Genomic DNA, 24,666 nt, shown 5'->3' with positions numbered 1-24,666 from the left:
AAAAAAAGAAGAGAGAGGGAGAGAGAAATCTGCACTTATCAGAGCTTCCTAAATCAGTTGCTAACTTATCATACTTGGCCCCAATGTCTATTGTTCCCCTCTGCTTTATCTACAGCATAGTGTAGTTCAGAGCATTTTAGAGATAAAATTCTGCCAAAGATTTTGACTCCATTTAACAGTGTACTATTTCATTCTCTATTAGTATGAAGTATACCCAGCAAAATTTCAAATGACACATTTAGTAGCAGTCCTACCTGCTCCACCTCATTGGCTGTGTACTGCATCGCTTCATTATGTTGCTCTTCCAACATTTCCAAGTTCAGCTCCTCCAAGAATTCATTCCTTTCATCATCCAGCCACCCTTCCTCCAGCTGCAAACAATACATTAGTACATTATATTATGTCAGCAAGGACACACGGTAAAATAGGGTAAACCCAAATGGCAATGCTTGACTAGTTCTTTTTATCATAATGATTCACTTCAGAAAGCCAGGCAGTAGGAGTCTGCTTCTCAGAAAAGGAAGAAGAAAGATAAAAAATGGGACTCTCATGCCTTTTATCCTTTCTTGAAACAGTATGACTGATTTTCTTTCATAATGAAGGAGACTGCTCAACACAGACATTTTTTCTTTTCAAAAGGTATGAAAGGCACAGTGCATAATCCTGAAGCTGTCATGTTCATTACCGCCGAGAGCCCCAGTGTTGAAAGAGCGACATCATTACTAATAGGACCACGAGACAGTCAGGTTCTTTCTCTCAACAGCCTCCATCTCAGTGCTGTACCCTAGTGCTGCACCTTCAATAGCAGCCTTGCATTGTATTTCTACTGCAATTTCCCCATTGATCTTCAAGGCAAACATACACAGAGAAGATGGGAATAGGCAGATGTGGTCCTGAAAGAGTCGTTATATTTGTTCTTACAGTGTGCCTGGAAACAAGCCTTATCTGTTTGTGTTTTCCCTAAATGTAATACTTGGACATTTGGTGAAGACAGTCTTGTGAAAGGATAGGAGGGAATGTTGCATTTTTCATCTAGTGAGCATAAATGCTCTCCACATCCCATTTGCCCCCTTCACAGCTTTCTACATTAACAAAACCAGCACCCCTGCCCTAAAATGCTCCTCTTCCCATTTTGCTCATTGTGTTCATGTGTATGTGCCCATTTGTATTTGTAATCCTTTGCCAGATGGTGCACTGCACTGAAAGGGAAAATACCAGTCAGTGACACTCCTGTAAAGGCTGTAGTGGTGGGAAAAGAGCAGAAGGCAATATTTATTGTTATGTCACTGGTGAAAGAACTGGAGGAGGAAGGTGACAAAAGGATGGCACGTTCCTAAGCACTAGACAGTGACAACAATGCCAACTATTTATGTCTCAAGGCAGCCAGATCAGTGCAACACTGGCCACCATCTGCAGCAGAAGTGCCTCCAGTGCATCAAAGCACACTTAAGCAAATCAGCAAGTGGTAGTTCAAAACTACACAGAGAGTGATTGGTGCTGTGTGGTACTTACACCTGAATGCTAGTAGGATATCACTGTTTCCTTCAAAAAGTCTAATGTGCTTTTGCTGAACATAAATCTTCCATAGATTTTCTTGGAAGTCAGCCCAAGATTAGAAGGAAGGACGCTTTTTTTTCTTAAGGACATGTAATTTTTGTTTGTCCTTAATGGGACTTACTTATAAACCATTCTCTGAAACATGTGTACTGACCACTAGTTTTGTTAACTGTTCTCTTTTTTTTTTTTCTCCCAAGGAAAGCAGGAACGCAGTCCTTCTCTACTATGAAGAATGCAGTTTAATTTATCACATTTGAGGAAATTGCAAAGGTAACAAAATCTGGAGGATGAAAGATGGATCTCACCTGGGTAAATCTGCTGCTTTGATCATGGCAGACCGTGAATTTAACTTGATGCGAATCCTTAAGATACACTTTTAGAATAAGGATAATATATACTGTAGCATAAATGTGCGTTACTTTCATTCTGTGGACTATACATGTGTGAATTCACCTGCTTGGGCTATTTCTTTCCACATAAAACAAGTTAGGCACCCCTTTAGTGACATGCTTCAAAACTTAATTATCGATCAGTATTCACCACACAAATAAATGGCCAAAGAAGGTTTTCTTCCCTGTTGCCCAATGAATGTACTCAGCAGTCAGCCTTCAAGACTGCAATACTGACAATAGCTTTTTCTATCTGAAAATAAAAGCCTGCTTTATCCTGCTATCTTTTACCAGATTCAAAGCAAAACAGCTAGCTGAAATAGATTTGCAGTAGCCTGACTTCTGATATACTATAGCTGTTTATTAAGTTTTACCTTAATATGTACTCAGAACATAAAAATTAAATTAAACAAAAACAAACAACAAAAAAAAAAACCCAGCAAACCAAAGTACATTGTGTCCTGTGATATGGAAGGAGCATCAGTCTGGGAAGCAATAATGGTATAAGAAAGTAATTCCTTATGTCGTAACAATATAATTTTTCTAATGTTCACCAATCTAAACAAATACAGAAAACATAGATTTTCCCTGAGTATGCATTTTATTAGTTGGTGTTTCTGTTCCCTACAGAACAAAAAAATCCAAGTGAAAAATAAAAAAAATGATGTTGAAAAAACTCTTTAAAACTTCTGCAGCTTCCGATGTGAGCTACAATAGCACCAGAGACAAATGGCAACATAACCAACTTCGCTTGAACTGCTGACAGATGGAGAGAACAGTGACGAAGTAACGTCTCTTTTGCTTTGCAATGGCTTAAAAACAGCATATAAAGGAAAGTACAAACAGTACTCTTCTTTCACTCCACCTCTCCTTTAGTTTGATGATCAACCTAACACCTCCCCCTGCAATGATATAAAATATTCTTGGCATGGCATAATTTTATTTTTAGCACCACTGAAATATTTCTAAAAGCTTTTGAAAAAGCACCTCCTGAGATATGATTTGTAATGTACCAGCATTTTTTTTTTTTGTGACCAGGGTACTTTGAAAACAATTAGATCCAGAGCAGCTGAATGGTACTGTAGTGAAATTTCCATAACTGGTACATAAATGAACAGTTGCTTACAAGTGCATAGAATAAAAAGAGCCATCACTAGTGAAAAACTACAGCTTTGAGTAAGCTTGTATAAATGACTGAGGTAAGCATGGGAAGTTTATCCCCAGAACAACTAAGAATCATCAAACAAGCAATATATAGTTTTCAAGTTCTACTTCATATTTTACTAATATCAGTGCTGTCAGCTTTATTTGTATACCTGCTTATTTTGTCTGCTGAAAAAAATTACTCAGCTTTGGGTAGAGAAGCCCTAGCAATATCACATTATTTCCTCTGTTGGCTATAAAGGGGCAAAGCTCTGCAACTATCTTTTTCTCCTTTTGTTAGGAACTTCGGCATTCCTGCTTCTCAGCAGTTCGTTACTTACAGTGACAGTGAATGTACAGTATAACCCAGATCCTGGCTCAGTGCATCTATTTACTCTAACCTGCAGTTCTGGCCTTGCAACCAGCAACACAATTTTCTTGCATTCATCACTGGAGAGCAATGCCACTGCCTCTTCTCGATTCTGGACATCTTGCCCATTAATCTAGAAAACAAATGAAAGTGGCACATTAGTTTCTATTTCTACAAAGCAACACACAATAAAGGGCAAATATCAGCTCATTTGTGGTGAATGTATGGACAATGAAACTCGCACAACGGGCTCATCTTCAGCCCCTCAGTGGTAAGTGCCTTCACTCAATTATGCGCTTACTGTAAGAGCTGTATCGATCGCTGAAGGATGGCGGACATCAGAGGAAGCAGTTATGTTCATAAATGTCCAACCTGCGCCCTGGTAACATACATCTAGCAACACAATTAACCAGCCCCTGACAGGTGACGTTCATCTTTCTTCGTTCAGAGTAATGGAAGTGTCACTCTGAGATAATAGTGCTGGTGGAAGCAAGACTGGTAATACCGCAGCTGAAATCAGTCACACTGTGTGCGTGTAGAGGGCCAATTAGGGAGCTGCAGCATTATCTCTTACCAGGCAATACTTACAGGCCACTGCTTATTGCTGCTCCATTTAATCATTTTACATTTGTGTGGATAGATTAGTATCCAGAACCACACAAAACATATGTATCTCCCTTGCCAGGGGATAATCAAAATAGAAATAGTTCTCCAATAAGAATGTGCTGTTCTTGTTACCTTTCTGCTATTCTATCACCTCATTGAAACAGACATGGCTGTGACTATGTGCAAATTGTATTTTCCATACGTATTTAGTTTTGTCTGAATCCGAAGAAGTGGATTATTCCAATTGTGGTAGTGAAAAAATAATTAGTCTGTTTGAAAATGGGTGAAAATAAAATGGGAAGGTGGAAAGACATGAACATTCGGGGCAAATAATACTGTGCCCAATACTTCATCTCTTGTAAGTAGCAGGAATTTCCTGTCTGAAAAGTAAAGAGAGCATCATACTTCTCTATGTGTGTGTAGGCCTGAAAATTAAGACACAAAACACAGCTTTAACTCAGATTAAAAAAAAACTGTTCTACCCTGAGCATCCAACTGGCAATGAGTAAATGTTTGAGACATTACAGAGGTTACACAAAGGGGTAATGATGATCTGTAGGAGATCAGGCAAATCTTTGGCGACACAGAACTGCCCTAACACAAAATGCCACAACATAGATCGTGAGAGCCAGGAGCAGATCTCCAGCTTGTCCAAACACACCAGGCCACAGCAGCTGCTCCAGCAAGTCCTATCAGCTGGGCAAACACCCCTTTTCCCACTCCAGAGGCCACAGCCCTGCTGGCTGCACAGCAGCGGAACCATCACTGGGGAACAAGCAGGAATTCAGTCATGGAGATCGCATCTCCAAGGACAGCATTTGTTAGACTGGAGTTTCACAGCTAAAACCAGCAGAAGTTTGGGGAGATTCACTGGGACTGTCCTAATAAATCGTTTCTCTTGGCTTCATAATATTTGACATGAAATATCCAAACTTAGTATCTTTAAGAGGACTGTGAAGGTGACTGGAGTGGTTGAGTGATGTTTGTGAGAATGAGAAGGAGACAGTTCCAGCCTTGTGAGGAAATCCACTGTAATTTTGTGAGAAATGCACAAAACAGTATCCTCCTTTAGCTGTAAGCAATGCCATCTGCTGCCCCCAGCAAATGCCCCCATGCTCACAGCTCTGCCTTGCTCCCAGCCTCGGTATAATCCCCAATAATGGCACTGTCACCTTCTATTTCTCTGAGTTATCTCATCAATAAGAGTAGATAGAGGGTCAATGTGTTTTCAGATATGAAAGTAAACCCCACATAACTCTCTGGGTATTAACTTTAATGATCAAACTCATAGCTATATATCAGTACTGACATTAAAGTAATGCTCCAGCCTATAAAACACAGCACAATTACCTATGCTTTCTCTCACCTCTGGAGTCTTTACTCACAATTGAAATAAATTTCTTAAGGAATTTGTGAATGTTTGCCTGAGCTGCTCATGGCTTTCCACTTCATCCAGAAATTTCAGAAATAAATGAGAAGAGCAGGAAATGAATCTACCTTCAATTTACTTAAAGTGCATAAAGGAGGAATGAACGTGGTTTCTACTTGGTTGAATAAACAAGATTTTTCTCTTATTTTTAAAGTTAAAAGCACCACTATATTTTGTTTACTTCCTTCAGTGGATATTTTATAAAAAGACATGGAAAACAGCACACTGACTTTTCCACTCTTACTCCCAGTCTTCAGTGTGGTCCCACAGCCACATCTCATTGTGCTCAGGAGATTAGCTACAATTCTAAAGCTGATACGATGGTGAGAAATACAACTAGAGATTTCAACAAAGATCCTAGCTGCAAAAATGAGAAGACTGGAGAGAAGGAACTTCTGACAACCAGAAACCTAATGTTAAAGAAGGGCAATTCCAAAACTGTTTACAGAAAAGCAACCTGTCATTATCAGAAGCTATTTCTGGAAAAATAAAATAAAAATACAAGGGAAATAGACTGGAAACTAGACCTAAGATGCTGTAGTAGAGAAGTTTCCAATTGACTGATTTTTGGTAGCTATTTTGTGATCAGTTCAAAATTGTCACCAACCGTTCAGAACACAAACCCACTGCCATTCCAGCTATTCCCCTCTCCATACTTTACCTGCCTTCCCTCCTCCAGACCTGGGCTATAGGTGCTGTGACTTATTGCACAAACCTATGTGCAGGACAGCTGCAGAGGCAGCTCTCGGAATGAAAATATCAATAGAAACCAAAGGGAAGAAAAAAGCCAAGATGGTAGATCAGCAAAGAACCCCCAACAGTGTTGTTTTATTGGCAGAGAAAAGAAAATATTAACAAAAGCCAAGTGAACACCCTGCTCAAATACATTCAAGTTCATCCATTATGGACAACACATCTTTTGTATGAAAACTCTTACCATCAATGCTCAGCTCAAGTGAGTTTTACCCAAATTTATGCAATCAGTGAATGATCAGCAAATTTCTGACACCTGTATTTATGTTTTCTGGATCCCTATTTCGAATTTGACACTGAGATGAACATAGGGAAAATGAGATTTGCTAATAAAAACAGCAATGAGATACATAGAATGTAAGGGCATGAGCCAGAACAAGTTTGTCATTCTCATTTTTCAGTACACGCACTTTAGCTCCCAGCTATTGTGTTAAAAAACAGACAGACATGGATTTTCTCATCGATCACAGTAACAAAGAGAACTACCTTCCCTCATTAACAGTCCACGGAGAAGACAGCTTTCTATGTTTGAAGAAAGAGTTTAGGAAAGAGGCTATTGTCACATACTTGTAAAATGCGGTCTCCTTCACGGATCCGTCCATCTCTGGCAGCAATGCTGTTTGGATCAACCTGTATAGGACAACATTCAGTAACTGAACATTAAAATATTTTTACTGGAAACCAATTACAGCTGCTGAATTTGAAAACATGCCCTTTTCGCTCTGTACAGAGGCAATTTAAATCTTTCTTTGCAACCCCATGAACTCGTGTTAAATAATTATATAAGCTTGTTTGAGATAAAAACCTAAAGACTGAAGAGGTCAGGAGCATATCATTGTCAGATTAATACTCTTCTATGCCACTGTCAGGCATTAACCTTCAGCTGTCAGAGCACGAAGAATTAACTACAAAGACCCTCTGCTCTGGAAGCTCACGATGGGCTGCGGTGATTCTGTGACCATTGATACCACCATACAGATGGGCCTGTCTTTAGGAAAGAAGCAGGATTATTTTTCTTGTATGAAAATATTTACTACTGAATGATTGCTTCAGTTATCAAGCTGTTATTTCCTCTGGAATTTTGCAGTTCTCAAGGAAACAGTGAAAAATCCCAAAGGATCTATTCTGTATAGATCACTCACAAGTTCTGTATAATGTTTCTGGTCTGAGCCAGTTAATTTTAAGTTAGTTTAACCTAAATAGAAGTTTAGAGCTCCATTAACAGTTTATCAAAGTCGCTATAGCTCATCCCTGAGCAATGACCTACTGTTCATTGCAGGGCAATTCGATCTATCACCTTTCATTCAATGGATATCTTGAATCATTTATTTTGCTTCATTGTGCCATAAGCTATTTTTTCAAACAAAACATTTGAGTTTAGCATTTGTTTGCAGGTTACATCCTTTGCAGCTGTTAGACATCATTTTCTTCTCGTGCATTATCGGGGAAAAAAATATTTCTTAAATGTTTAATCAAGTATGAAAGACAATAGAATTGCAGTCACTTCAAAAAAGGTCTGAGAAATACCTACCATGTAGGAAAACCAGCAGATTTCACATACAGTTCTGGAGTGAATTAGAACATTCCTGTACTTTATTTCTCTTCACAGGTCAGACTTTAACAGCAGCACCCATACAACTGTTGCAAGACTTACTCTTATACTAGTTCTATACTTAAACTTAATAGTTCTTACTCTATACTTATACTAGTTCTAGGGCTGTGCTTTTCAGCTTCTTTGATGCTGCTTCTGGCCTGTGAAAGATGAACTTTCTCTTCATCCTTGTTTATTAAGCAGGAGAAATCTCTCTACCAATTAATTCTGTCCATGAGATTCATCCAGAATACGGTACAACAAGTCATAAAAATGTCGATCTGGGAAACTAGAACAATCATTAGTGAGCTTGGACTCACAAGAGTTCTGCTTTATCCAGGAAAACAACCATCTTGGATGAGAGTGGAGACCCAAAGGGAATTAATGAGCCTGGAAGTCTTCTGGACTGACACTGTGGAACACCTCAGGATATGTGTAGGATGCCATGTTTTCCTTGTAAGTTACTGGAAAACACAGGGTTCTGCTCATCTCAATACCCAGTACTCTATTTCTTGACTGATAAAAATACAAAAATTATTAGGAGAGGTCAGTATTTCTGACATGTTCATCTCCAGGCTATTTTTTTCATCCAACTGTGGTATGTCTGTGATGTCATCACTGTACAAAACCCACAAATAATAAAATAAGGATTACTGAGGCTGTGACAGGATGAAATGCAAGCAGGGTGTGGAATATGCTCTCAAAATTCTTCCTGCTTTCCCATATAAGGGCAGGTTTCTTTCAAAATACAGACCATGCTCAGGCTGCTTTGTATTTCCCTAACTATGATGTTTTAGTTAAAAGCATTTGGATTAAAGAAGCGTGCTAGTAATAATTGCACTACTTGAGAAATACAATTTAAATTGGTAATCTAAATGAATTGGAAGTGACACATGCTGGCTGATGGCTGACATTTCTGCAGCCTGGTCTCAGAGCACTTGCTCTCATGTTCCTTGATGTGTTCCCCCTCCCCAGCCCATGTCTTTACCTCACTGACATAGATCCCTGTGTCTTCCTCATCATCGGTTCTGTAGCAGACAGTCAGTCCCAGCTTCTCCTGGCTGCCAATGCGACACAGCTCCACCTCCTACAAAGAAGCACACAGGCTCATGCAATGGCTTTTTCCAGAAGTGGAAAAAACTACTTGGCACAAAGGAGCACAGATTCCATTCTGTCCAGCCATGGAGAAAGGACAGTTCTTCCTCAGTATGGCAAATCTCACAACCATACATCAAGATGCAGTTGACAAATGGCAGAATTTTGCTGTAACTGCTCAGTCTCAAGATACATTTTGCGTGCAACTTTAAGAGAGAAAAATACTCTGTGAATTAAGAAGGAAATTCCAATATATGGTAGGTTCAACTTATACAGAATCTACTTCCGAAGACTTGCCTGAGAAATATAGATGTGAATTGATTTTGCAGTTTTTTAGCCTTTGGATAATAGGAACTGACTTACAGTATATTACACAGTCATTTTAGTCCTATCATGCCAACTATTGACTTATAGGATATAGGACAGGCTGGCTACACATCAATCAATCCATCACACCAGCACCACTACCTTTCAACAAAACTCTAAATCATAAGGCAAAAACACAGCTTTCCACTAATAGCATTATTCATTCCCTGGTCTGCTTAGTGTCATACTTTCCTTGCAGAAATTGTTAGATAACAGAGGGATGCTTCAAGGAATCTCCTATGGAGCTGAACAACCATTGCATCCTCATCAATTGCGAGATGATACAGAAAACATATTTTTAGTGCCAGATGTCCCAGCAGTGGCATCTCATGAAAAGTGCAAGTTTTAGGGCAGATGGCACAGTGATAACTACTACATACATCCATCTGAGTTAAGCATCTTTAGAGTTTCATAGGGGAACCATTCATAAAAATGCAGAACTGTGCTTGGTTTCAACACTGTGAAGCAAATAATTGCAATAAAGCACAATGAATCCAGTAACAGAGAGTATTAGCTTGGTTGCAAACAAAAACCTTTGGTTGATAAATGTATTTTAAAGGGAGACTGCAAGTGACGCTTATAACCATGCAAAAGAAAAAGAAGAATCCTTCACAATCCCACAATCCATCCACTTTTCATACTTGATACAGTACAGTCTCATGTTCAGCAAGTGTCAGGACAACCTCCCTAGCACAAGCCCTGCCAGGGCAAACGTGGGACCTCTTTGTCCGTTCTCTAGTTTTCCTGCAGCAGCAGAGCCCAGTGCTGGGCCATAGGAGAGAAGCTACACTCCTTTCTGCCTGAAATAGCTATGTATCCCAACCACAGACTTCTCCCTCTGGCTGGTGGAGAAGAGCAGAAAGACCTCAGGTATTGAGTTTGTTGCACAGTGACAGTGACTTGGCTACGCCACAGATCCAGTTCTCTCCTCAAATGCAGAGTTTGGTTCTCAGTTTGTGATATAGTTTATCCTTCCTTATCCTCAGATATGTCACAGAGATTAAGATACAAACAGGCGTACAGCAGGGAGTCCAATGGAGATGTGGGGACCAGCATCAACACACCACTTACTGGAAACCTCTGGTTTACACACAAACCCCATGCAGTTTACTTTTCAGTAAGTGTGCTGCTGAGACTTGATCCCCTGCTCTCTCACAATGCCCAAATCTACATGGGTTCAGTACCTCCATAAACTTTATAAATGTCTCCCTGGACTTTGAACATTCAATGCTTTAATAAAATACTTTGAAAGAAAATACTATGATAACCTGTAGCATTCTTTAGTTTTTCTGAAGTACGATAATCACTTAAAATAGCTTATTGTGAGGTAAGATGTGAAAACTAGTTGTGACTACATGTGTTATACGTCAGGTTTGAAAGAAAAAAAAAAGGGACAGTGTTTTACTATGGAAGAGAATTACAGTGACCTGATTCTGGCATTGGGAATGAAAATACGTACACTGAAGGGAGGCCTGTTCAAAACCCATAACAATTGATGCCTCCAGAGGGAAAGAACACTTGACTACAACTGTAATATTAGGGAGGAATTACAGTAACAAAATGGCTTCAATTATGGCAACAAGGTATACTTTTAAGGAATAAAGAAGCTTGCAGTCCCTTGGAGGCCTATAAGGAAACCTAAATACACCATAAAGGGCTGAGACTGGGACCTTTAAATCAAGGCAAATGAGGAGCTGTGCACAAGCTGAAATCCATTGACTTTCATTGTCCTGCTGGCACCAGCTCCCATCTCCCTGCACTGAGGCTGGACAGGGACCCCAAGGACTGCTCTGAACATAATTTCTTTGGTCAGGAATAACCCTGATGATCCTGTGGATGATTTGTCTCAAAATGTTTGTTACTACAAAGCTGCATGATGTTTCAGGCTGCAAATGAACTGAAACCTTTCAGCACGTGCTGGTTCAGCAAGCAAAGTAATTTAACCATTTTTGGCATTAAAGTGAAGAAAATGAGGGCAACTCTAGAGCTCCATCCTGGGAATCCAAGAGGTTTGCTACTTACTCTCTGGGAACAGGCTGCTGACAAATACCAGTGACAAACATCCCCTGACTGGGATACGGCATGCCATGCTGTGCACAGTGTTTGCACTGCCACAGCTTTAATTTCTTTTCCTTGTAAGAGAGCTCAGAGCTGAGATCTGTTTTCTGTAGTCTTGGGATTACACCTTTCCTAGACGATTGTGTGAGATGTACTTTGATGATAGTGTTTGTGGCTGTGTGTGGCCTTAGAAACTGCAGATAGTCACTGTAGTACTCAGCATCAAAAGATAATTGCCCAATAAACATTCCATGTTTTTCAGTCTAGATTCAAGTATAGACTCAAGTAATATGTCATTCTGATGGGATGAAATTGGATGGTCTCTTCCTCTGCATGGAAATCACTCCAAATAACAATCCTTTTCCCACCACACAACTACAGTACTAATCTCAGAGCATCTTCTTTTTTAAAGCAAACAAAACACATTCTAGTCAGCAAATCGGGGGTAACAACATACTTGGAATATTTTAAAACTCTTTGTATAAAATACTAAGTCATCTCTCAGACCTAAGTTCCACAAGCTCAATCTTTAGCTGGTGGCCAACACTAACATCTGAAACAAAGAGAAGAGCAGTACTGAGGCACCAGAAAACCAAGACCATGATGGTCAGGAGCATAGCACATTGCCTTTCATGACAGATGCTTTTTAATGTGTGTTGGCTTTGTTGTTGTTGTTTTCCCTACTGTTCTTAAACAAAAGAAACAATAAGTTTGGCAGCAGTAATGAATTTTTAAGGATATGTTCTCCTTCCTTTAAGTCTCTTCAGACATACACACATGCACACACACGCACACACACACAAGCAGATAATTGCTTTCTCTTAATTCTAGTTTGGGGTTTTGTGTGTATGCATGTAGGGACTGAACTGTCTTCAAAATTCAGCATTTTAGAAAGCTGTGAGAAACAATATTTGGGGATTCACGTAGTGTGCTGACAGACAGATGGTGGAAGGAGAGGGACTGAGCAGAGCGCTCAGGAGATGACAGCCTCTCCCTCTTTTGGGCACTCTGGGGGCAACCGCCTCTCAACGTGAATGGTATTCTGCTGCCAAGTGACAGAAATCAATGCCAAATTGCTAAATCTTTGACTTGCTGCTTCTTTTCTCTGTGTGGGCAGAACAATAATTCAGCACAATTCCATGGTGAAGACAATACTTCAGAGGGTTTTGCCATAAATTACTTTCTTAAAAGATAGAGATTAAAATTAGAATAAGAACTGTCCTGTTCTGAAAGACCAGGATGCCAATGTACAAGATAGCCCATTTCTGCAAAGAGTTGGAGGTCATGCTGTTGAAGGACTGAAAACTGGTTATATTGGTCATTCTCTAAAGTGATGGAGTGGTGGTTATAGCCTCTGGCTCCCAGTTAAAGACCATCATTTGCTTTGGTGACAGAAAACCAGTTTACTGGCTGTCAGCCTCAGGAGACATAAGACCAAGCAAGGAGCTGTCACGTCTTTGGGGTGGGAAGACTAGGTTAACACTGTCATTCTCTCAGGTGGCAGAGAAGTGGGTTATAAGTGTAATCAGCTGAGCTGCCTGCTTCCTACAATTGGTGAAAAAAGGTTAAGGAACATTAAAAGAGTGCTTGTAAATGTTTGAATCAGTTTGCAGTTACAGTAGGTCTTTCTATTAAAGCTTGATTACAGTGAGTAAAGCTGATAGTCTGTTAGAAAACAGATTGTGAACCCTTCCGTGACTTTCCTTGAATAGTCTTCTGGGGACAAAAAGAGCTCTGAACTCTTCACATTTTGCTGCCATACAGAGGAAAACAGATTACAGCCAAAGCTGGTAGTTTCCTCTTGCTGCACCCAGATGATGGTGACAAGAGTCATCCATTTGATGACGTTATGTTGGAATAACTGCTTACTTTGTCCCATCGATCGAAAGCTTACTTTGCCCCATTTTTCCTAGCTCTACACTCTGCCAGTGGTCTCCACTAGGTCGCCACTAAGCATCTTAGAATCCTTCCCCCACTTTCTGTCAGGATTAGTTATATCTCTTTAAACTCATGTACAGTGTGGCTGAGCTCTGCTCCTGCATAATCACTGCCTATCAGCCTCTCATTTATCCCATTCCATTCCATCCTAGCACTCTTTCCAGAAACACAATTCTCTGTCACCACCCTCAAAGTCCTTCTCAGCTTACTCTTCCCCAAAGTGTATTTGTACAGACAGCAGCTTCGCTCACTCTTTTCCCCCATTTCCTCCCAAGCATTTCCATTCTCAATAAATGCCCATATTCACATAGCCCTGGCATCACCTTTTTTTTTACCACCACTTTATAAACTATCCTGTTATCATGTCTCTAAAAATCTGCAAAGTAATTACTGCCTGGCAAGCCAGAAGTCCCATATACTAAAGTGTTTGCTTCACTACGTATAAAACAGAGCTTGGCACTACTGAAATCATGAGGAGGTCTTAATGATCCTTGTGGATTCCCTCCAATTCAGGGTATTCTATAATTCTATGAAATAACCTTTTATTAGTGCCATGTTGTTCTCTTACCTATCTTTAATGTCTAATCCTTCGTGTTGTTTTACACTCCTGTGTGCTGTGAAGAAATCTTTGTACGGATGGGAAGTAAATCAGACAAGAAATTAGAGCTCAATAGAAATTAGTTATGATCAATAGCAAACTATTCATTTTTCCATGGTGGGAGCTTCTCAAAGCCCATATAAGTACTTTGGAAGCAAGGAAATGATTTTGAAGCTCAGAATCTGGTGTGCCCATCTCCTAGAACTATAGGAGAACGAGCAAATTCTGGAAATTTCTGACTTTTTTTGTGATAACATTATTTTTGTTAAATCTGACCTACTGCATTCGCAGAATGATTAAAGATATTGATTATTTCCATAGAGCTAGCTCTAGTGTAATTGAGTGCAATTAAGGAGAATAACACTGTCCCAACTCTAAAGGGCTTAAGTTCAATTGCTGGACCTTATAATATTGTCTTGCCTCCTTTTTTGTCCATTTTTCATTTCCATCCTTTTATGCCTTAACTGAAACAGCTTCAGTATATTTTACTGTATTTACTGTAGACCATTTTAAGTAACAAGAGTTAGTTATTTAACATCACTCTATAGCGTGACAGATGTAAACTGTACATTTAACTGCCTCACAACAAAAAATAGTGTCCTACAATGGAACGTGAGACTACATGAAAAAAAAAAAAGAATGCTGTACACCGAGGAAGGGAATTTGCACCACTTCCTTAAGTTCACAATCATTTTGAAAAATACTGAGTGAAGTTTTTCCTCATGAGACAATTTTTTTTCAAGGGTTTCCAGAATTTTTCTGCCTCTAAGTCTTAAAGCAAATTCTCACAAGATGAGAATTTCCTAATACAAATTTTAAAATAACTAATGTATGGAGCATGACACTAAACTTCAATAAAATTCAACAACTTAAATACAAATCCGTGAGACAAAATTGGGATCTATTCTGTATTCAGCTGTAACTGTTTCAGTGTAGAAGTTGGTGCACCTGCTTTTGGTCACTTCAGGTAACTTTTTGTGACTTGTTTCCCTCATCTATGAAAAGCAGACGACAATGGAAACAGCACAAGAGTAGCACGACACAAAGGAATGAATGATTACAGAGTGCTTGAAAAGCACTGTGAAAAAATATTATAAACACTCCATGTCCTTCCATTATTCCCTGGCTGCCCTTATAGCAGTTGTTGTACACCACTAAAAGGACCAAGAGACTATCAGGGTTGTATTAGCTACTGTGTTCCATTCATCTTTACAGTATATCAGAATAATGTGTCCCAGGATCTCTGCAAACACCATTAGAGGAGAGGAGCAGGGAATCAAAATATAACACGTTTTTCCTAAATGAAATGTGCCTGTTATCATTTGAGTTAATATTTAAGTCCTCGTGACAATGAGGAAATTACCTCACTGGTGAGAAAGCCAAAAGCCAAATTAATTTTAATCGGTGTTCATTTTAGTGTAATGGAAATATGTTATTTTAAAACCTGATTCATATTTCAGGGTTTGCTTTTTTGAGACATGCTAAGATGAAGGATCCTAAACACATTCTGCTTATGATACAGCTGAATATTTAATCCCTTAGCATTAACCAGCATCAGCCTTGCCCCTTGAATTCCATTATCCTTAGCTGAAAAGAATGCCAGCTCTTAATGCTGGTTATATATTTATCACAGTCTAACCTGTAAAAGCAAAACACTGTGCTGTCTCTCATTAGAACAACTCTCTGGAATAGGAAAAAAAAAAAAAAAAGTGGAAAGGAAGTTTTGGTATTTACAAGAATGAAATCACCAGGTTTTAAATTAGGAGTCAACACTATACGTACTGCTTTAAAGGAAAGGAAGTCAGTACATTCTATAGGAAGATTCTTAGATTCTTACTTCACCAAAGGAAAGAGAAAAAGCTGCCAGTCTGGAAAAATCATTGTGTGGTGAAACACACAATAGAATTGAGATATAATTTTATTTTCATCCCAAAATGTATGAAAAGGCTGTGTTCTGGCTCAAATTACAAAGCCCGCAACAACACAACATGTACTAAGGCAGCGGAATTCAGAGATGGGCAGTACATGGAGGTCTCTTGGTTCAGCAATAACTCTAACATAGGACGATTAATAGCATCTCTTGGATCAAAATAAGATTATGAACTGTTACTAATTGTTGTTGTTGCAATATCAGGGGAAAAGAAAAAAAGAGAAAAAAAAAAAAAAACAGAAATTATCTTCATAGCCATCCAGAACAATACAGGTATCACAAGCTAGTAAGTTAACACCCATCTCTACCTTGCAGTAAGTGGACACATGCGTATTCTGCAACAACTCCGGGTGTGAGCAGAAACACCTTTATGTTCCAGACTTACTGAATGCAATGAATACACCCAACACCTGATAATCCACAGTAAAGGAATACAGCATTTCCCAAAAATTTAAAAGAAAACAAAAATAATAGAGCAAAGTAAGAAAATACTTATTTTTATCTCTGTTTTTCCTCTTCACGTGTAGTAATAGCTGAGAAGTTGTTTTAATGTTCATTTTGCTAATGACATGATTACCAAAAAGATTATCTGATTGAATACAGAAGAGAAGGCCAAGAACACAGAACTTACAGAGTAGCTCAAAGAGGAATTAACTGAGAAAGTACATTAAGGTCTGAATTATTTTAAAAAAGCTGTTTATGCTTAAAACAGTGTTCTCCTGAAGCCTCAAACAGAAGTGCATACGGACTACAGACACCTTGGAATTAAAACTCATTCTTATGATCAGGCAGCACTCAGAATGGCAAAGCATTTTGGCGGTGTATCCCTGACCATATTCACTTTCTCGGTCTCTATTTGGCTTGTCCAGTCTGGCAAATCATCAGTCATTTAGCTTGCTACCTTCTATGATATTTAATCTTCATAATGCTTCACACCTGTTGTCACTGGCAAGTAATCCTGCTCGTGAAATATAAATAAATAACACAAACAGAACCAGAGCTATCCCCTCACAGGAGCAGGCTGACAGTTCAATCTAATGAAGTCCTAGGAGGGTGAACAGATAACAGTGAAGATTCTGGAAACTAAAATCCATCTCTAATTCAGAAGTGACGAGAATCACATATTACATGTTATATAAAAACGTATGTTACAAGTGAATGTGGGTATAAAAAAGAGGAAGCAAGGCTAGGTTTGCATTTAAAAAAGGCATGAATGGTTGAACAAGTGATGTTCTTTAGACTTTCTTTTATAACATCATTTATTACACCTCTGAATTTGTTCAGTGCTGCAGATGTGACTGTCATGTACAAACTATCAGGGTGTGTACAATAAGTAAGGCTGCCCACTTCAAGAGAAGCTTGGTGTTTCAAACAAGTATTATATTAGACTTTTCTCAAGTCATACTTCCCACTCTCTGACTTATGTAGGGCCTTTGTTTAGCACCACTGTCTTTAATTGTGACCAGAAATAATTTGATGAAATTCACAAAAACATATGCAACTCCTAGCATCAGTAGGAACCATCACAACAATCTATTTTAAATATGACTTATTTTATTTTCTCTAGGGGTTACTAATCTCTGTTCAGATTAAGAGAGTCTGTGGTGCTTCCAGTGTTCCTTTAACAAAGTAATTTCACTTTAAGTCAGTTATTTTATATTCGGGTTTGAGGGGCATTAAATATTTGTTTACTTGGGTGTGCATGTGTCTGAGTGGAGGGGTGGGAGTGGATGTAAGTTTATGTATGTGTGTGTACATAGGGAAATACAATACAGCGTACACTGGGCAGCCCTGGTCTTGTGGTTAGCAACCCTGCACACAGCAGGGGGGTTGAAACTAGATGATCATTGTGGCTCTTTTCAACCCAGGCCATTCTATGATTCTATGTGATTCTACGATTCTATACCTTTGTATTTACGTACCTATGCACTACAGAGGAGTCTCCTCTATCAATCATCAGTCCATTCATTTAAGAGCATGACTGCAACTCTTAAGATCTATTTCTCACCCATAGTGAGAAATCAGAAGTATCCAATGATTCCACAATACACAGTACCAGAGCAGTGACATTAACAGCCACCTCTGAACTCTCTTCTTTAATGTTAAACCTTATGGAAGCCTAATTATCTATTAACAACAGTAATTAGAGACATAGCAAAAGGGAACATGAATTTTCAGTTTGCTGGAAAAGCTCAGCTAGACCAGTAAAACAAAACAATCCTTAACTTCATCTCCATCATGCCTGTGTGTATGGCGTAGGTTACACGAGGAAACAGGCTCACAGGAGAGATTATATAAAGGAAGTGGCTATGACTGCAGCTTTCTTAGGTGCGTCAACAAAAAGATCAAACGATGCCTATGACTGCCAGACTGAAGGACGCTATACAGCAGGCAAACAAAGGCATCACAGACCTGAGAACCACCACAAGTCCATCAAGGGTTACACTCCCTCCTCAGAAGGATTTTCCAGGAAATATGTTAATGTCTATGAAACACAGGCTAATTGCAAGATATGTAGCAGAAGTATTCAGTGTGAAGCGGTGTGTAATTAAACTGCCCTCTGCTTCACAGGTCATTGCAGGTCCTATTGCATTTTTTCCATAAAGAAACTTGTATCTAAATGTTTGTAGAGCATTTAATTTACAAACACCAGCCACTTTCACTTCAGAAAGAATGTTTTCATCAAAAAAACAAAGCCCTTAACTCCTCAGGCACCATCACCAAGACAGGCAATCAGCATCACAGGATTTTAGCAGATTACATTTCATTTTTAGAACCTATTTTGTAAATGAAAATGGAGATTTGGTTGAGTTCAAGATTTCTCTTTTAAAGCTGCAGACATTCTTGACTTGCGAAAATAACCTTCTCTAACACTCCCAGTGTGTTCTGTTATGCAGATTTTACGTAGACAGACACATCCACAATGTACTTCTGGGCTATTTGGATGGAAATAGAAAAGCTGTGGAGCAAGACAGAGCCAGGCTAGATGTAAACAAGCAGGAATTGCTGGCAGCTGTGCTGTTACAAATAAAATTGCATTCCCCACTGTCTTCTCACTTATCAATTTTGACAGAAGACTGTCTTGACTTCTCATAAACAGCATCGAAAAGGACAAATCACATTGGATGCCAGATTTGCCAGAATGGATTTGGTTGGTAGCTTACCACAAAGAAAGAGAGGGTTATCTCCATTCCACATGGTGGGGAAAAACAATACTCTATGCAAGGGGTGGGGGCTCTACCTGATAGGATAAGGTCTCATTTAATCCTCATTTTTTAAACGCTGGTTGAGATTTGAGAATCTCTGATACAAGATTTATTTACATCAAAGCAGAAAGAAAAAGTATCAGCAAGCATTTTTCAAATGCATAATCCAAAAGCAAATACAACATAGAATGGGAAATATTTAAAAATTAAATCACTTTCCTACTGATCCGTGCTTTATAGCAACACTTAGAGCCACATGCTGCGTTGTATCCAGACAAAGAATGCTCTGGGACAGCAGGATGCTGTAGACAATGATACCGGTGTTAAAAAAAGGAAAGTAAAAAAAAAAAAAAAAAAGAATAAAAATAGTAGTAGCAGAAAGAAAAAAAAAAAACGAAACACAAAATAAGCATGATGACATATAGGCATCTATTAATAAAATATTATCTTGCAATTGTGGGAACAGAATTTGGCCCTGTAGCTGACAAATCCTTTGATGGTGAATCTGGGCACTGGAATTCAGTATCTCCATGCAGCTCTGGAGGGTAAATTTTTGTTGCATACTGCACTCCTATCTAGAAAATTGAATAGTGGAGAAATTTAAGGCATGGCAAGCCTGCCAGGGTGTATTCAGCACTTCTGATGTGTGATGATCAGTAGCAGTTTGATGTCCATGAGTGGGAGGGGAAGGCACCCAAGTGTCAGCTGAGACTCCCAGCAGGTGAGGACGGAGGGAGGATAGCAGCCACAGGAGCAGATGGGGGAATGGGCTGGGCTGGGTGAATGACGGAGCTGGACCATGAATGTGAGAAACCTCTGATCACTGCGCCATGAACAGATTTAGCACTGCCGTGGGAGGAAGGGTATAAGCATATGGGGATGAGATAAACACAACTTTTAGTTCTGAGGCCCTCCCAGTCTTGGTAGGGCCTTTCTGACTTCTTTCTAAAGGATATTTTAAGCCTTGAGCTTAAAGACACATGGTGGACTTTACAGTGACTGTATCTCATAAGGAAGTCAAAGAGAACTAAAAAACCCACCGCCACCGAGCCCTTTACAGATTACAGACTTCCTGGCTGTAAAAAGCTCAACAGCTGTCAGTATATCCTCCAGTAAGTCACAAGCATCCACTTGAGCTTCAGCTTTCCCCCTCAGCTAGCATGCATAATACTGACTCTTCAGATCCTTGTCAAAAGATAAATCCAAAAATGAACTCTTATGGGAAGCATACAAACATGAAGTATACTAAGCAGTAACAACATCAAATACCCACATTTGTTTCCTACTATCTGAATGATCACACTTACTGGAAGGTCTTCAGCATATTTTGTTATTTCAAATAACGTATGATCTTAATTCTCTCTCTAATTCTTCTACTTCCCTATATATTCTCTTTGTTTCTGTTCTTTCCCTATGGTGTGGTACCAATGCTAACTTACTAGGAACACTTAAAGATACACATATATTTTCTTATGTTATGTTTGTATATAAGTTCTCACCTGCTTGAGACTCAACACCCCTTCTGGTATTTTCTGCACTTGAGAAAGCCATGAATCCTTGCTTCCTGAGCAAAGAGTTCTATGATAAAATGTCTAGATACAGCATTTCTCAGCAGTTGGCTTTGGTCCTCACTTTCAGTCTTTCCCTCAATAAACGTGTGAAACTGCAGGGATATGAGAAGAGTTTAAAGTACAATTAACTAGCTGATAATATGCAGCTAAGAGTTTCCTTTTCAGTGATCTTAGATTCTGCATTCTCACTTGCTTCTCATGGAACAAAGTAAGTGGGAATAACACAGACAAGACTGAAACAGGATCTTCTGGTAAAATGAGATAAGCAGACTGGAGTAGTAGCTATTTCATAGTGCAGTGTGTGAACGTACTAAAATGTCACACTGGCTTGCAGCCTCCGTATTCCAAAGAAAACCTTTACTTTTGGAGAATTTCGACAAAAGTAAATGAAAGAGATTTATTATTACATATATTTGAAGAAAAAAAAAATCTCATTTTTCATTAGTGTTCCTATCCTGACTCTCCCTGTTGAAACTTTTTGGCTTTCAATATTGAAAAATAAGAGATAGCACTAAGAAATGATTAGTCTGAGCCATTTAAGCTGAAAAAAAAACAACAAAACCTCTCCTCCAAAAAGCACCCAACAAAACAACTAAACAAGCAAAAAAAACAACCCACAAACAATTAAACTAGTAAACAGATTTAAATTTTATTCATCCACTTTTTGTGTTTTGGTGTTTTGGATATACTTTCCAGTGTAAATGACTTCAACATGAAGTATTAGAAAAGACATTCTCCTCGTTATCAGGGGGAAATACAGCATTCTAGAAATCCATTCATAATTAAGTGGATGGACTACGTCTCTGATGAGGGGAGGATGCTGGTAAAACTATATTCAGTTAGGCTTTTAAAAAGGAGGTTCTCCTTAAGAACGAGATCTTATTGCTTCCTTCAAGTATCAAGTACTCAGGAAATTTCAGTTACATATCAGTAAAGTGCTTCTTACCATGAGGGTAGCCAAAAGAGTTGGAAAGAGGTGTATAATCTCTACTTTCAAAAGTCTGGCATTTGTCCCAGCAAGGGTTTGGACTACACTGTCTCCCTCATTTAAGTCCTCCATAATTTTGTCTTCTCTTGAGTGGAAACTATAAACCATAGATCGAACTATATCAGCTATATAATCAACATCCACATCTTTGCCCCTTTAGGTTAGGTTCTCTACTCCATTTCTGGGCTTGTCTCACATAGGGGTATTTGAAAGCAACTCAGAAAATTTGGTGCTGCTGTTTCCTGAGGGGAATGAGCACAAGACATCAATGCTGAAGTCTTCGCAATGATTTCTCCTACCATTTGCCATTCATTGTCATGAAAATTTAAGTATGGAAGGGAGCCAATACATAGAGGAAAAGCTCTATGTAGTTGGAAAACAGTCTCTGCACTTGAGATGGTCAGATATATCCTTCTCTGTCCATGAATACTCTCTTTGACAGAAGGATGGATCTTTTCAAAAGAAGACCCCAACATCTGGAATTTTCCCGACTCCACTGGTATAAAAGCATTCAAGGGGTAGAGGAAAACCTTTTGAAAGTTAGGGTTATGATAAGATGAGGAACTTCAAGTCTCTAGAAGGCAGCTCTTCCCCTTCCAAAAAAGCAGATATGATATACTCCCTGATTAACAGATAGAAGGTTCCTAAATCTTATTCCCAACTCTCTTAAGTTCATTACAGAAGTATTTAATAGCTCAGAGCTCTTTCTAAACTTCATCTGGTGCCTTTTTTGTAGCCAAAAACATTATTTATACAAAGTCCAGAGACTTATGTGTTGTCACAGCTGCGGTTCAAATCACCTAGGATCACTTGGTAAAATTAGCGCTAGCTTTTTACAATAATTTTCACTTTTTCAGGTAGAGTCATACTTTATTTTTGTTGTATTTCAAAATGTTACTGCCCAGTGCTTGGCTCTGTAAACAGCATTATTACCGCTGCCTGCTTGTTTTGGGCCTGAAAAACGTGTCAGAAGATTTATCCGTCTCATCAGCACTTTCTAAACACCCAGGCAGCCAATCGAAATGGGGAGGCATAACAGATGTGCCAACATCTGCTGCTGTGAACATTTATCTAGACTGCAGAACACATAGCTGTAGATTCAAACTCCTAACTAGTTACAACTCCACACATTTGGGCAGCCCCAGTCTACAACTGTATGAAGGCTGTTTGGGAATATTAATTAAAAACAAGTTGAAAATGTTATCTCTAAATTTTAGACAGCTGTGAGAAATACACTTTTTCTGTAATTCAGTTTATGCCTTTCCAACCCAATAAATGCAAAATACTATGAAAAAAGATAAATTTAATGTTGAACTTATAAAATGAGAAATTCTCAGAAAGCGCTAAAATAAAATTCCAACTACATACATATTAAAATATGGATAGTTAAAATATGCAAATTTTAATCACATACATGTACCTATAAATCAAGCACACAAAGTTTGATATGTGCTGACTTTTAAAACACATTTTCATTTTCCTGGCACCAAAATTAGGTCTATGGGCACCATATCCATGCTGAGTTACAGCTGTTCAAACTTCTGTTACCCATGGAAATGTCCTCCTTCCCCAAACACATTCTTGCAGAGATTGACCATATCAGGAGATGAAATACAAAGCAAAACCATCGTCTGTTTTTCTGAGGCACAATACAGTCTCACCTGTATTTCTAACTTACCAGTCCATGCCCTCCAGGAATAACTATCACATTCTCTTTGAAGAGCTGCCTCATTAAATAAAAAAGCAAACTTCCGAAAAAAAAGACCGCTTCTGTTTTTTTTTTTTTATTTCTCCTCTGAAGGCCCAATGTGCATAATATTGAAGCCTTGTTTAAAGTCTATTTTCTTGTAAAAGGTTCCTGCCTTGCTAGAGGGATTTGGTCCTTGCTTCCTGTGCTCATGAATTTCCTAATATACTAAGATTAAAAAATGTGACATTATAAGGAATATACAAAAGAAAGTATTTTCTTCTGTCCTTTGTCTGGATAGCCAGATTCCATGACTCCAAAACATACTGAACACACTTTCAAGCAGGAGGCATATGAAAAACAGCATTAATAAAAACCTTAGAAACATTTTCACTGTAAAGTAAATATGGAGGTATGTAGTATAACACTATAAAAACTATCTAAACAAAGCACTTATCCAAAACATAAGATTTATAATCCACAGATTTCCATAAATATGAAAATAATGCCAGCACCTTCCTTTTTCTTCAGTGAAAAACACATGCCATATGTTGCAATGTTGCCCAACAATAAAGTGCTGCTGAACTAAGCTCACTTTTCTTCATTTTCTAGGGAAAACATAAGCTCTGACAACAAAGAAGAATTTTTATTAGCTTCCAGGTAAAGTCAGGAGTAAAACTGTGTTTGTTTTATGAAATCATGAAAACAAAATGAATATCACTGACTTGATATATTTTCCTCTTGTTTTAAAACACAATAAATGGTAATAACTTTGATAAATTTGCCCATGTCGGTTTTGTGTCTTTTCCTCCCCATTCTCTCATAATGTCCTATAGCTGGGGACACAATTCAAGCCACTATATTGGGATGTTCATTACTTATGGGAGGTAAGATGACAGCAACTTCACCTGCTTTGAATGTCAGATTTTTGTGATGAGATATAGTAACATACTAAAAATTAACAAATAGCTATGGCAAAAATTACCCCTATGTTCTCTTCCATCTAGATGATGGAATGATTAACAGGAAGAAGAGTGATTTTATCGCAAAAAAACTCCACAAGAACAAAAACAAAACCAAGCAGCATTATAAATAAAGGCTGTGGTAATTTTACTGCCAGTTCTGTCACTGACTGTCTTGGCAGTAGAACTGACTCAGACTGTCCTTAGTTCACCTGCTTGTGAATTCCTCTGGCAATGCAGGATATAGCTGTACTGAAGTACCCCAGAGGAATAGTGTTAAGTTTAATTAATTTATACTTGAAAACTGACAGAATCACAGAATGGCCAGGGTTGGAAGGGACCTCAAGGATCATGAATCTCCAAACCCCTGCCACATGCAGGGCCACAACTTCCCCATTTAATACTAGACCAGGCTGCCCAGGGCCCCAT

General features: G+C 38.7%; 1 protein-coding gene across 1 annotated transcript in view; it reads right to left on the bottom strand.

The window, feature by feature from the left end:
• Positions 1-24,666, bottom strand: part of PDZRN4 (PDZ domain containing ring finger 4) — a 105,466-nt gene that overhangs the window by 9,897 nt on the left and 70,903 nt on the right. Inside the window, exons 4-7 of the mRNA XM_010707016.3 lie at positions 8,827-8,925; positions 6,815-6,877; positions 3,491-3,592; positions 255-371 (exon numbers count right to left, since the gene is read on the bottom strand). Coding sequence (XP_010705318.1) covers positions 255-371; positions 3,491-3,592; positions 6,815-6,877; positions 8,827-8,925 — 381 coding nt within the window. The remainder of the gene's footprint in view (positions 1-254; positions 372-3,490; positions 3,593-6,814; positions 6,878-8,826; positions 8,926-24,666) is intronic.

Source organism: Meleagris gallopavo, chromosome 1, assembly GCF_000146605.3.
Source record: "Meleagris gallopavo isolate NT-WF06-2002-E0010 breed Aviagen turkey brand Nicholas breeding stock chromosome 1, Turkey_5.1, whole genome shotgun sequence".
Classification (NCBI taxonomy): Eukaryota; Metazoa; Chordata; class Aves; order Galliformes; family Phasianidae; genus Meleagris; species Meleagris gallopavo.
This window is presented reverse-complemented; position numbering and strand designations above follow the sequence as displayed.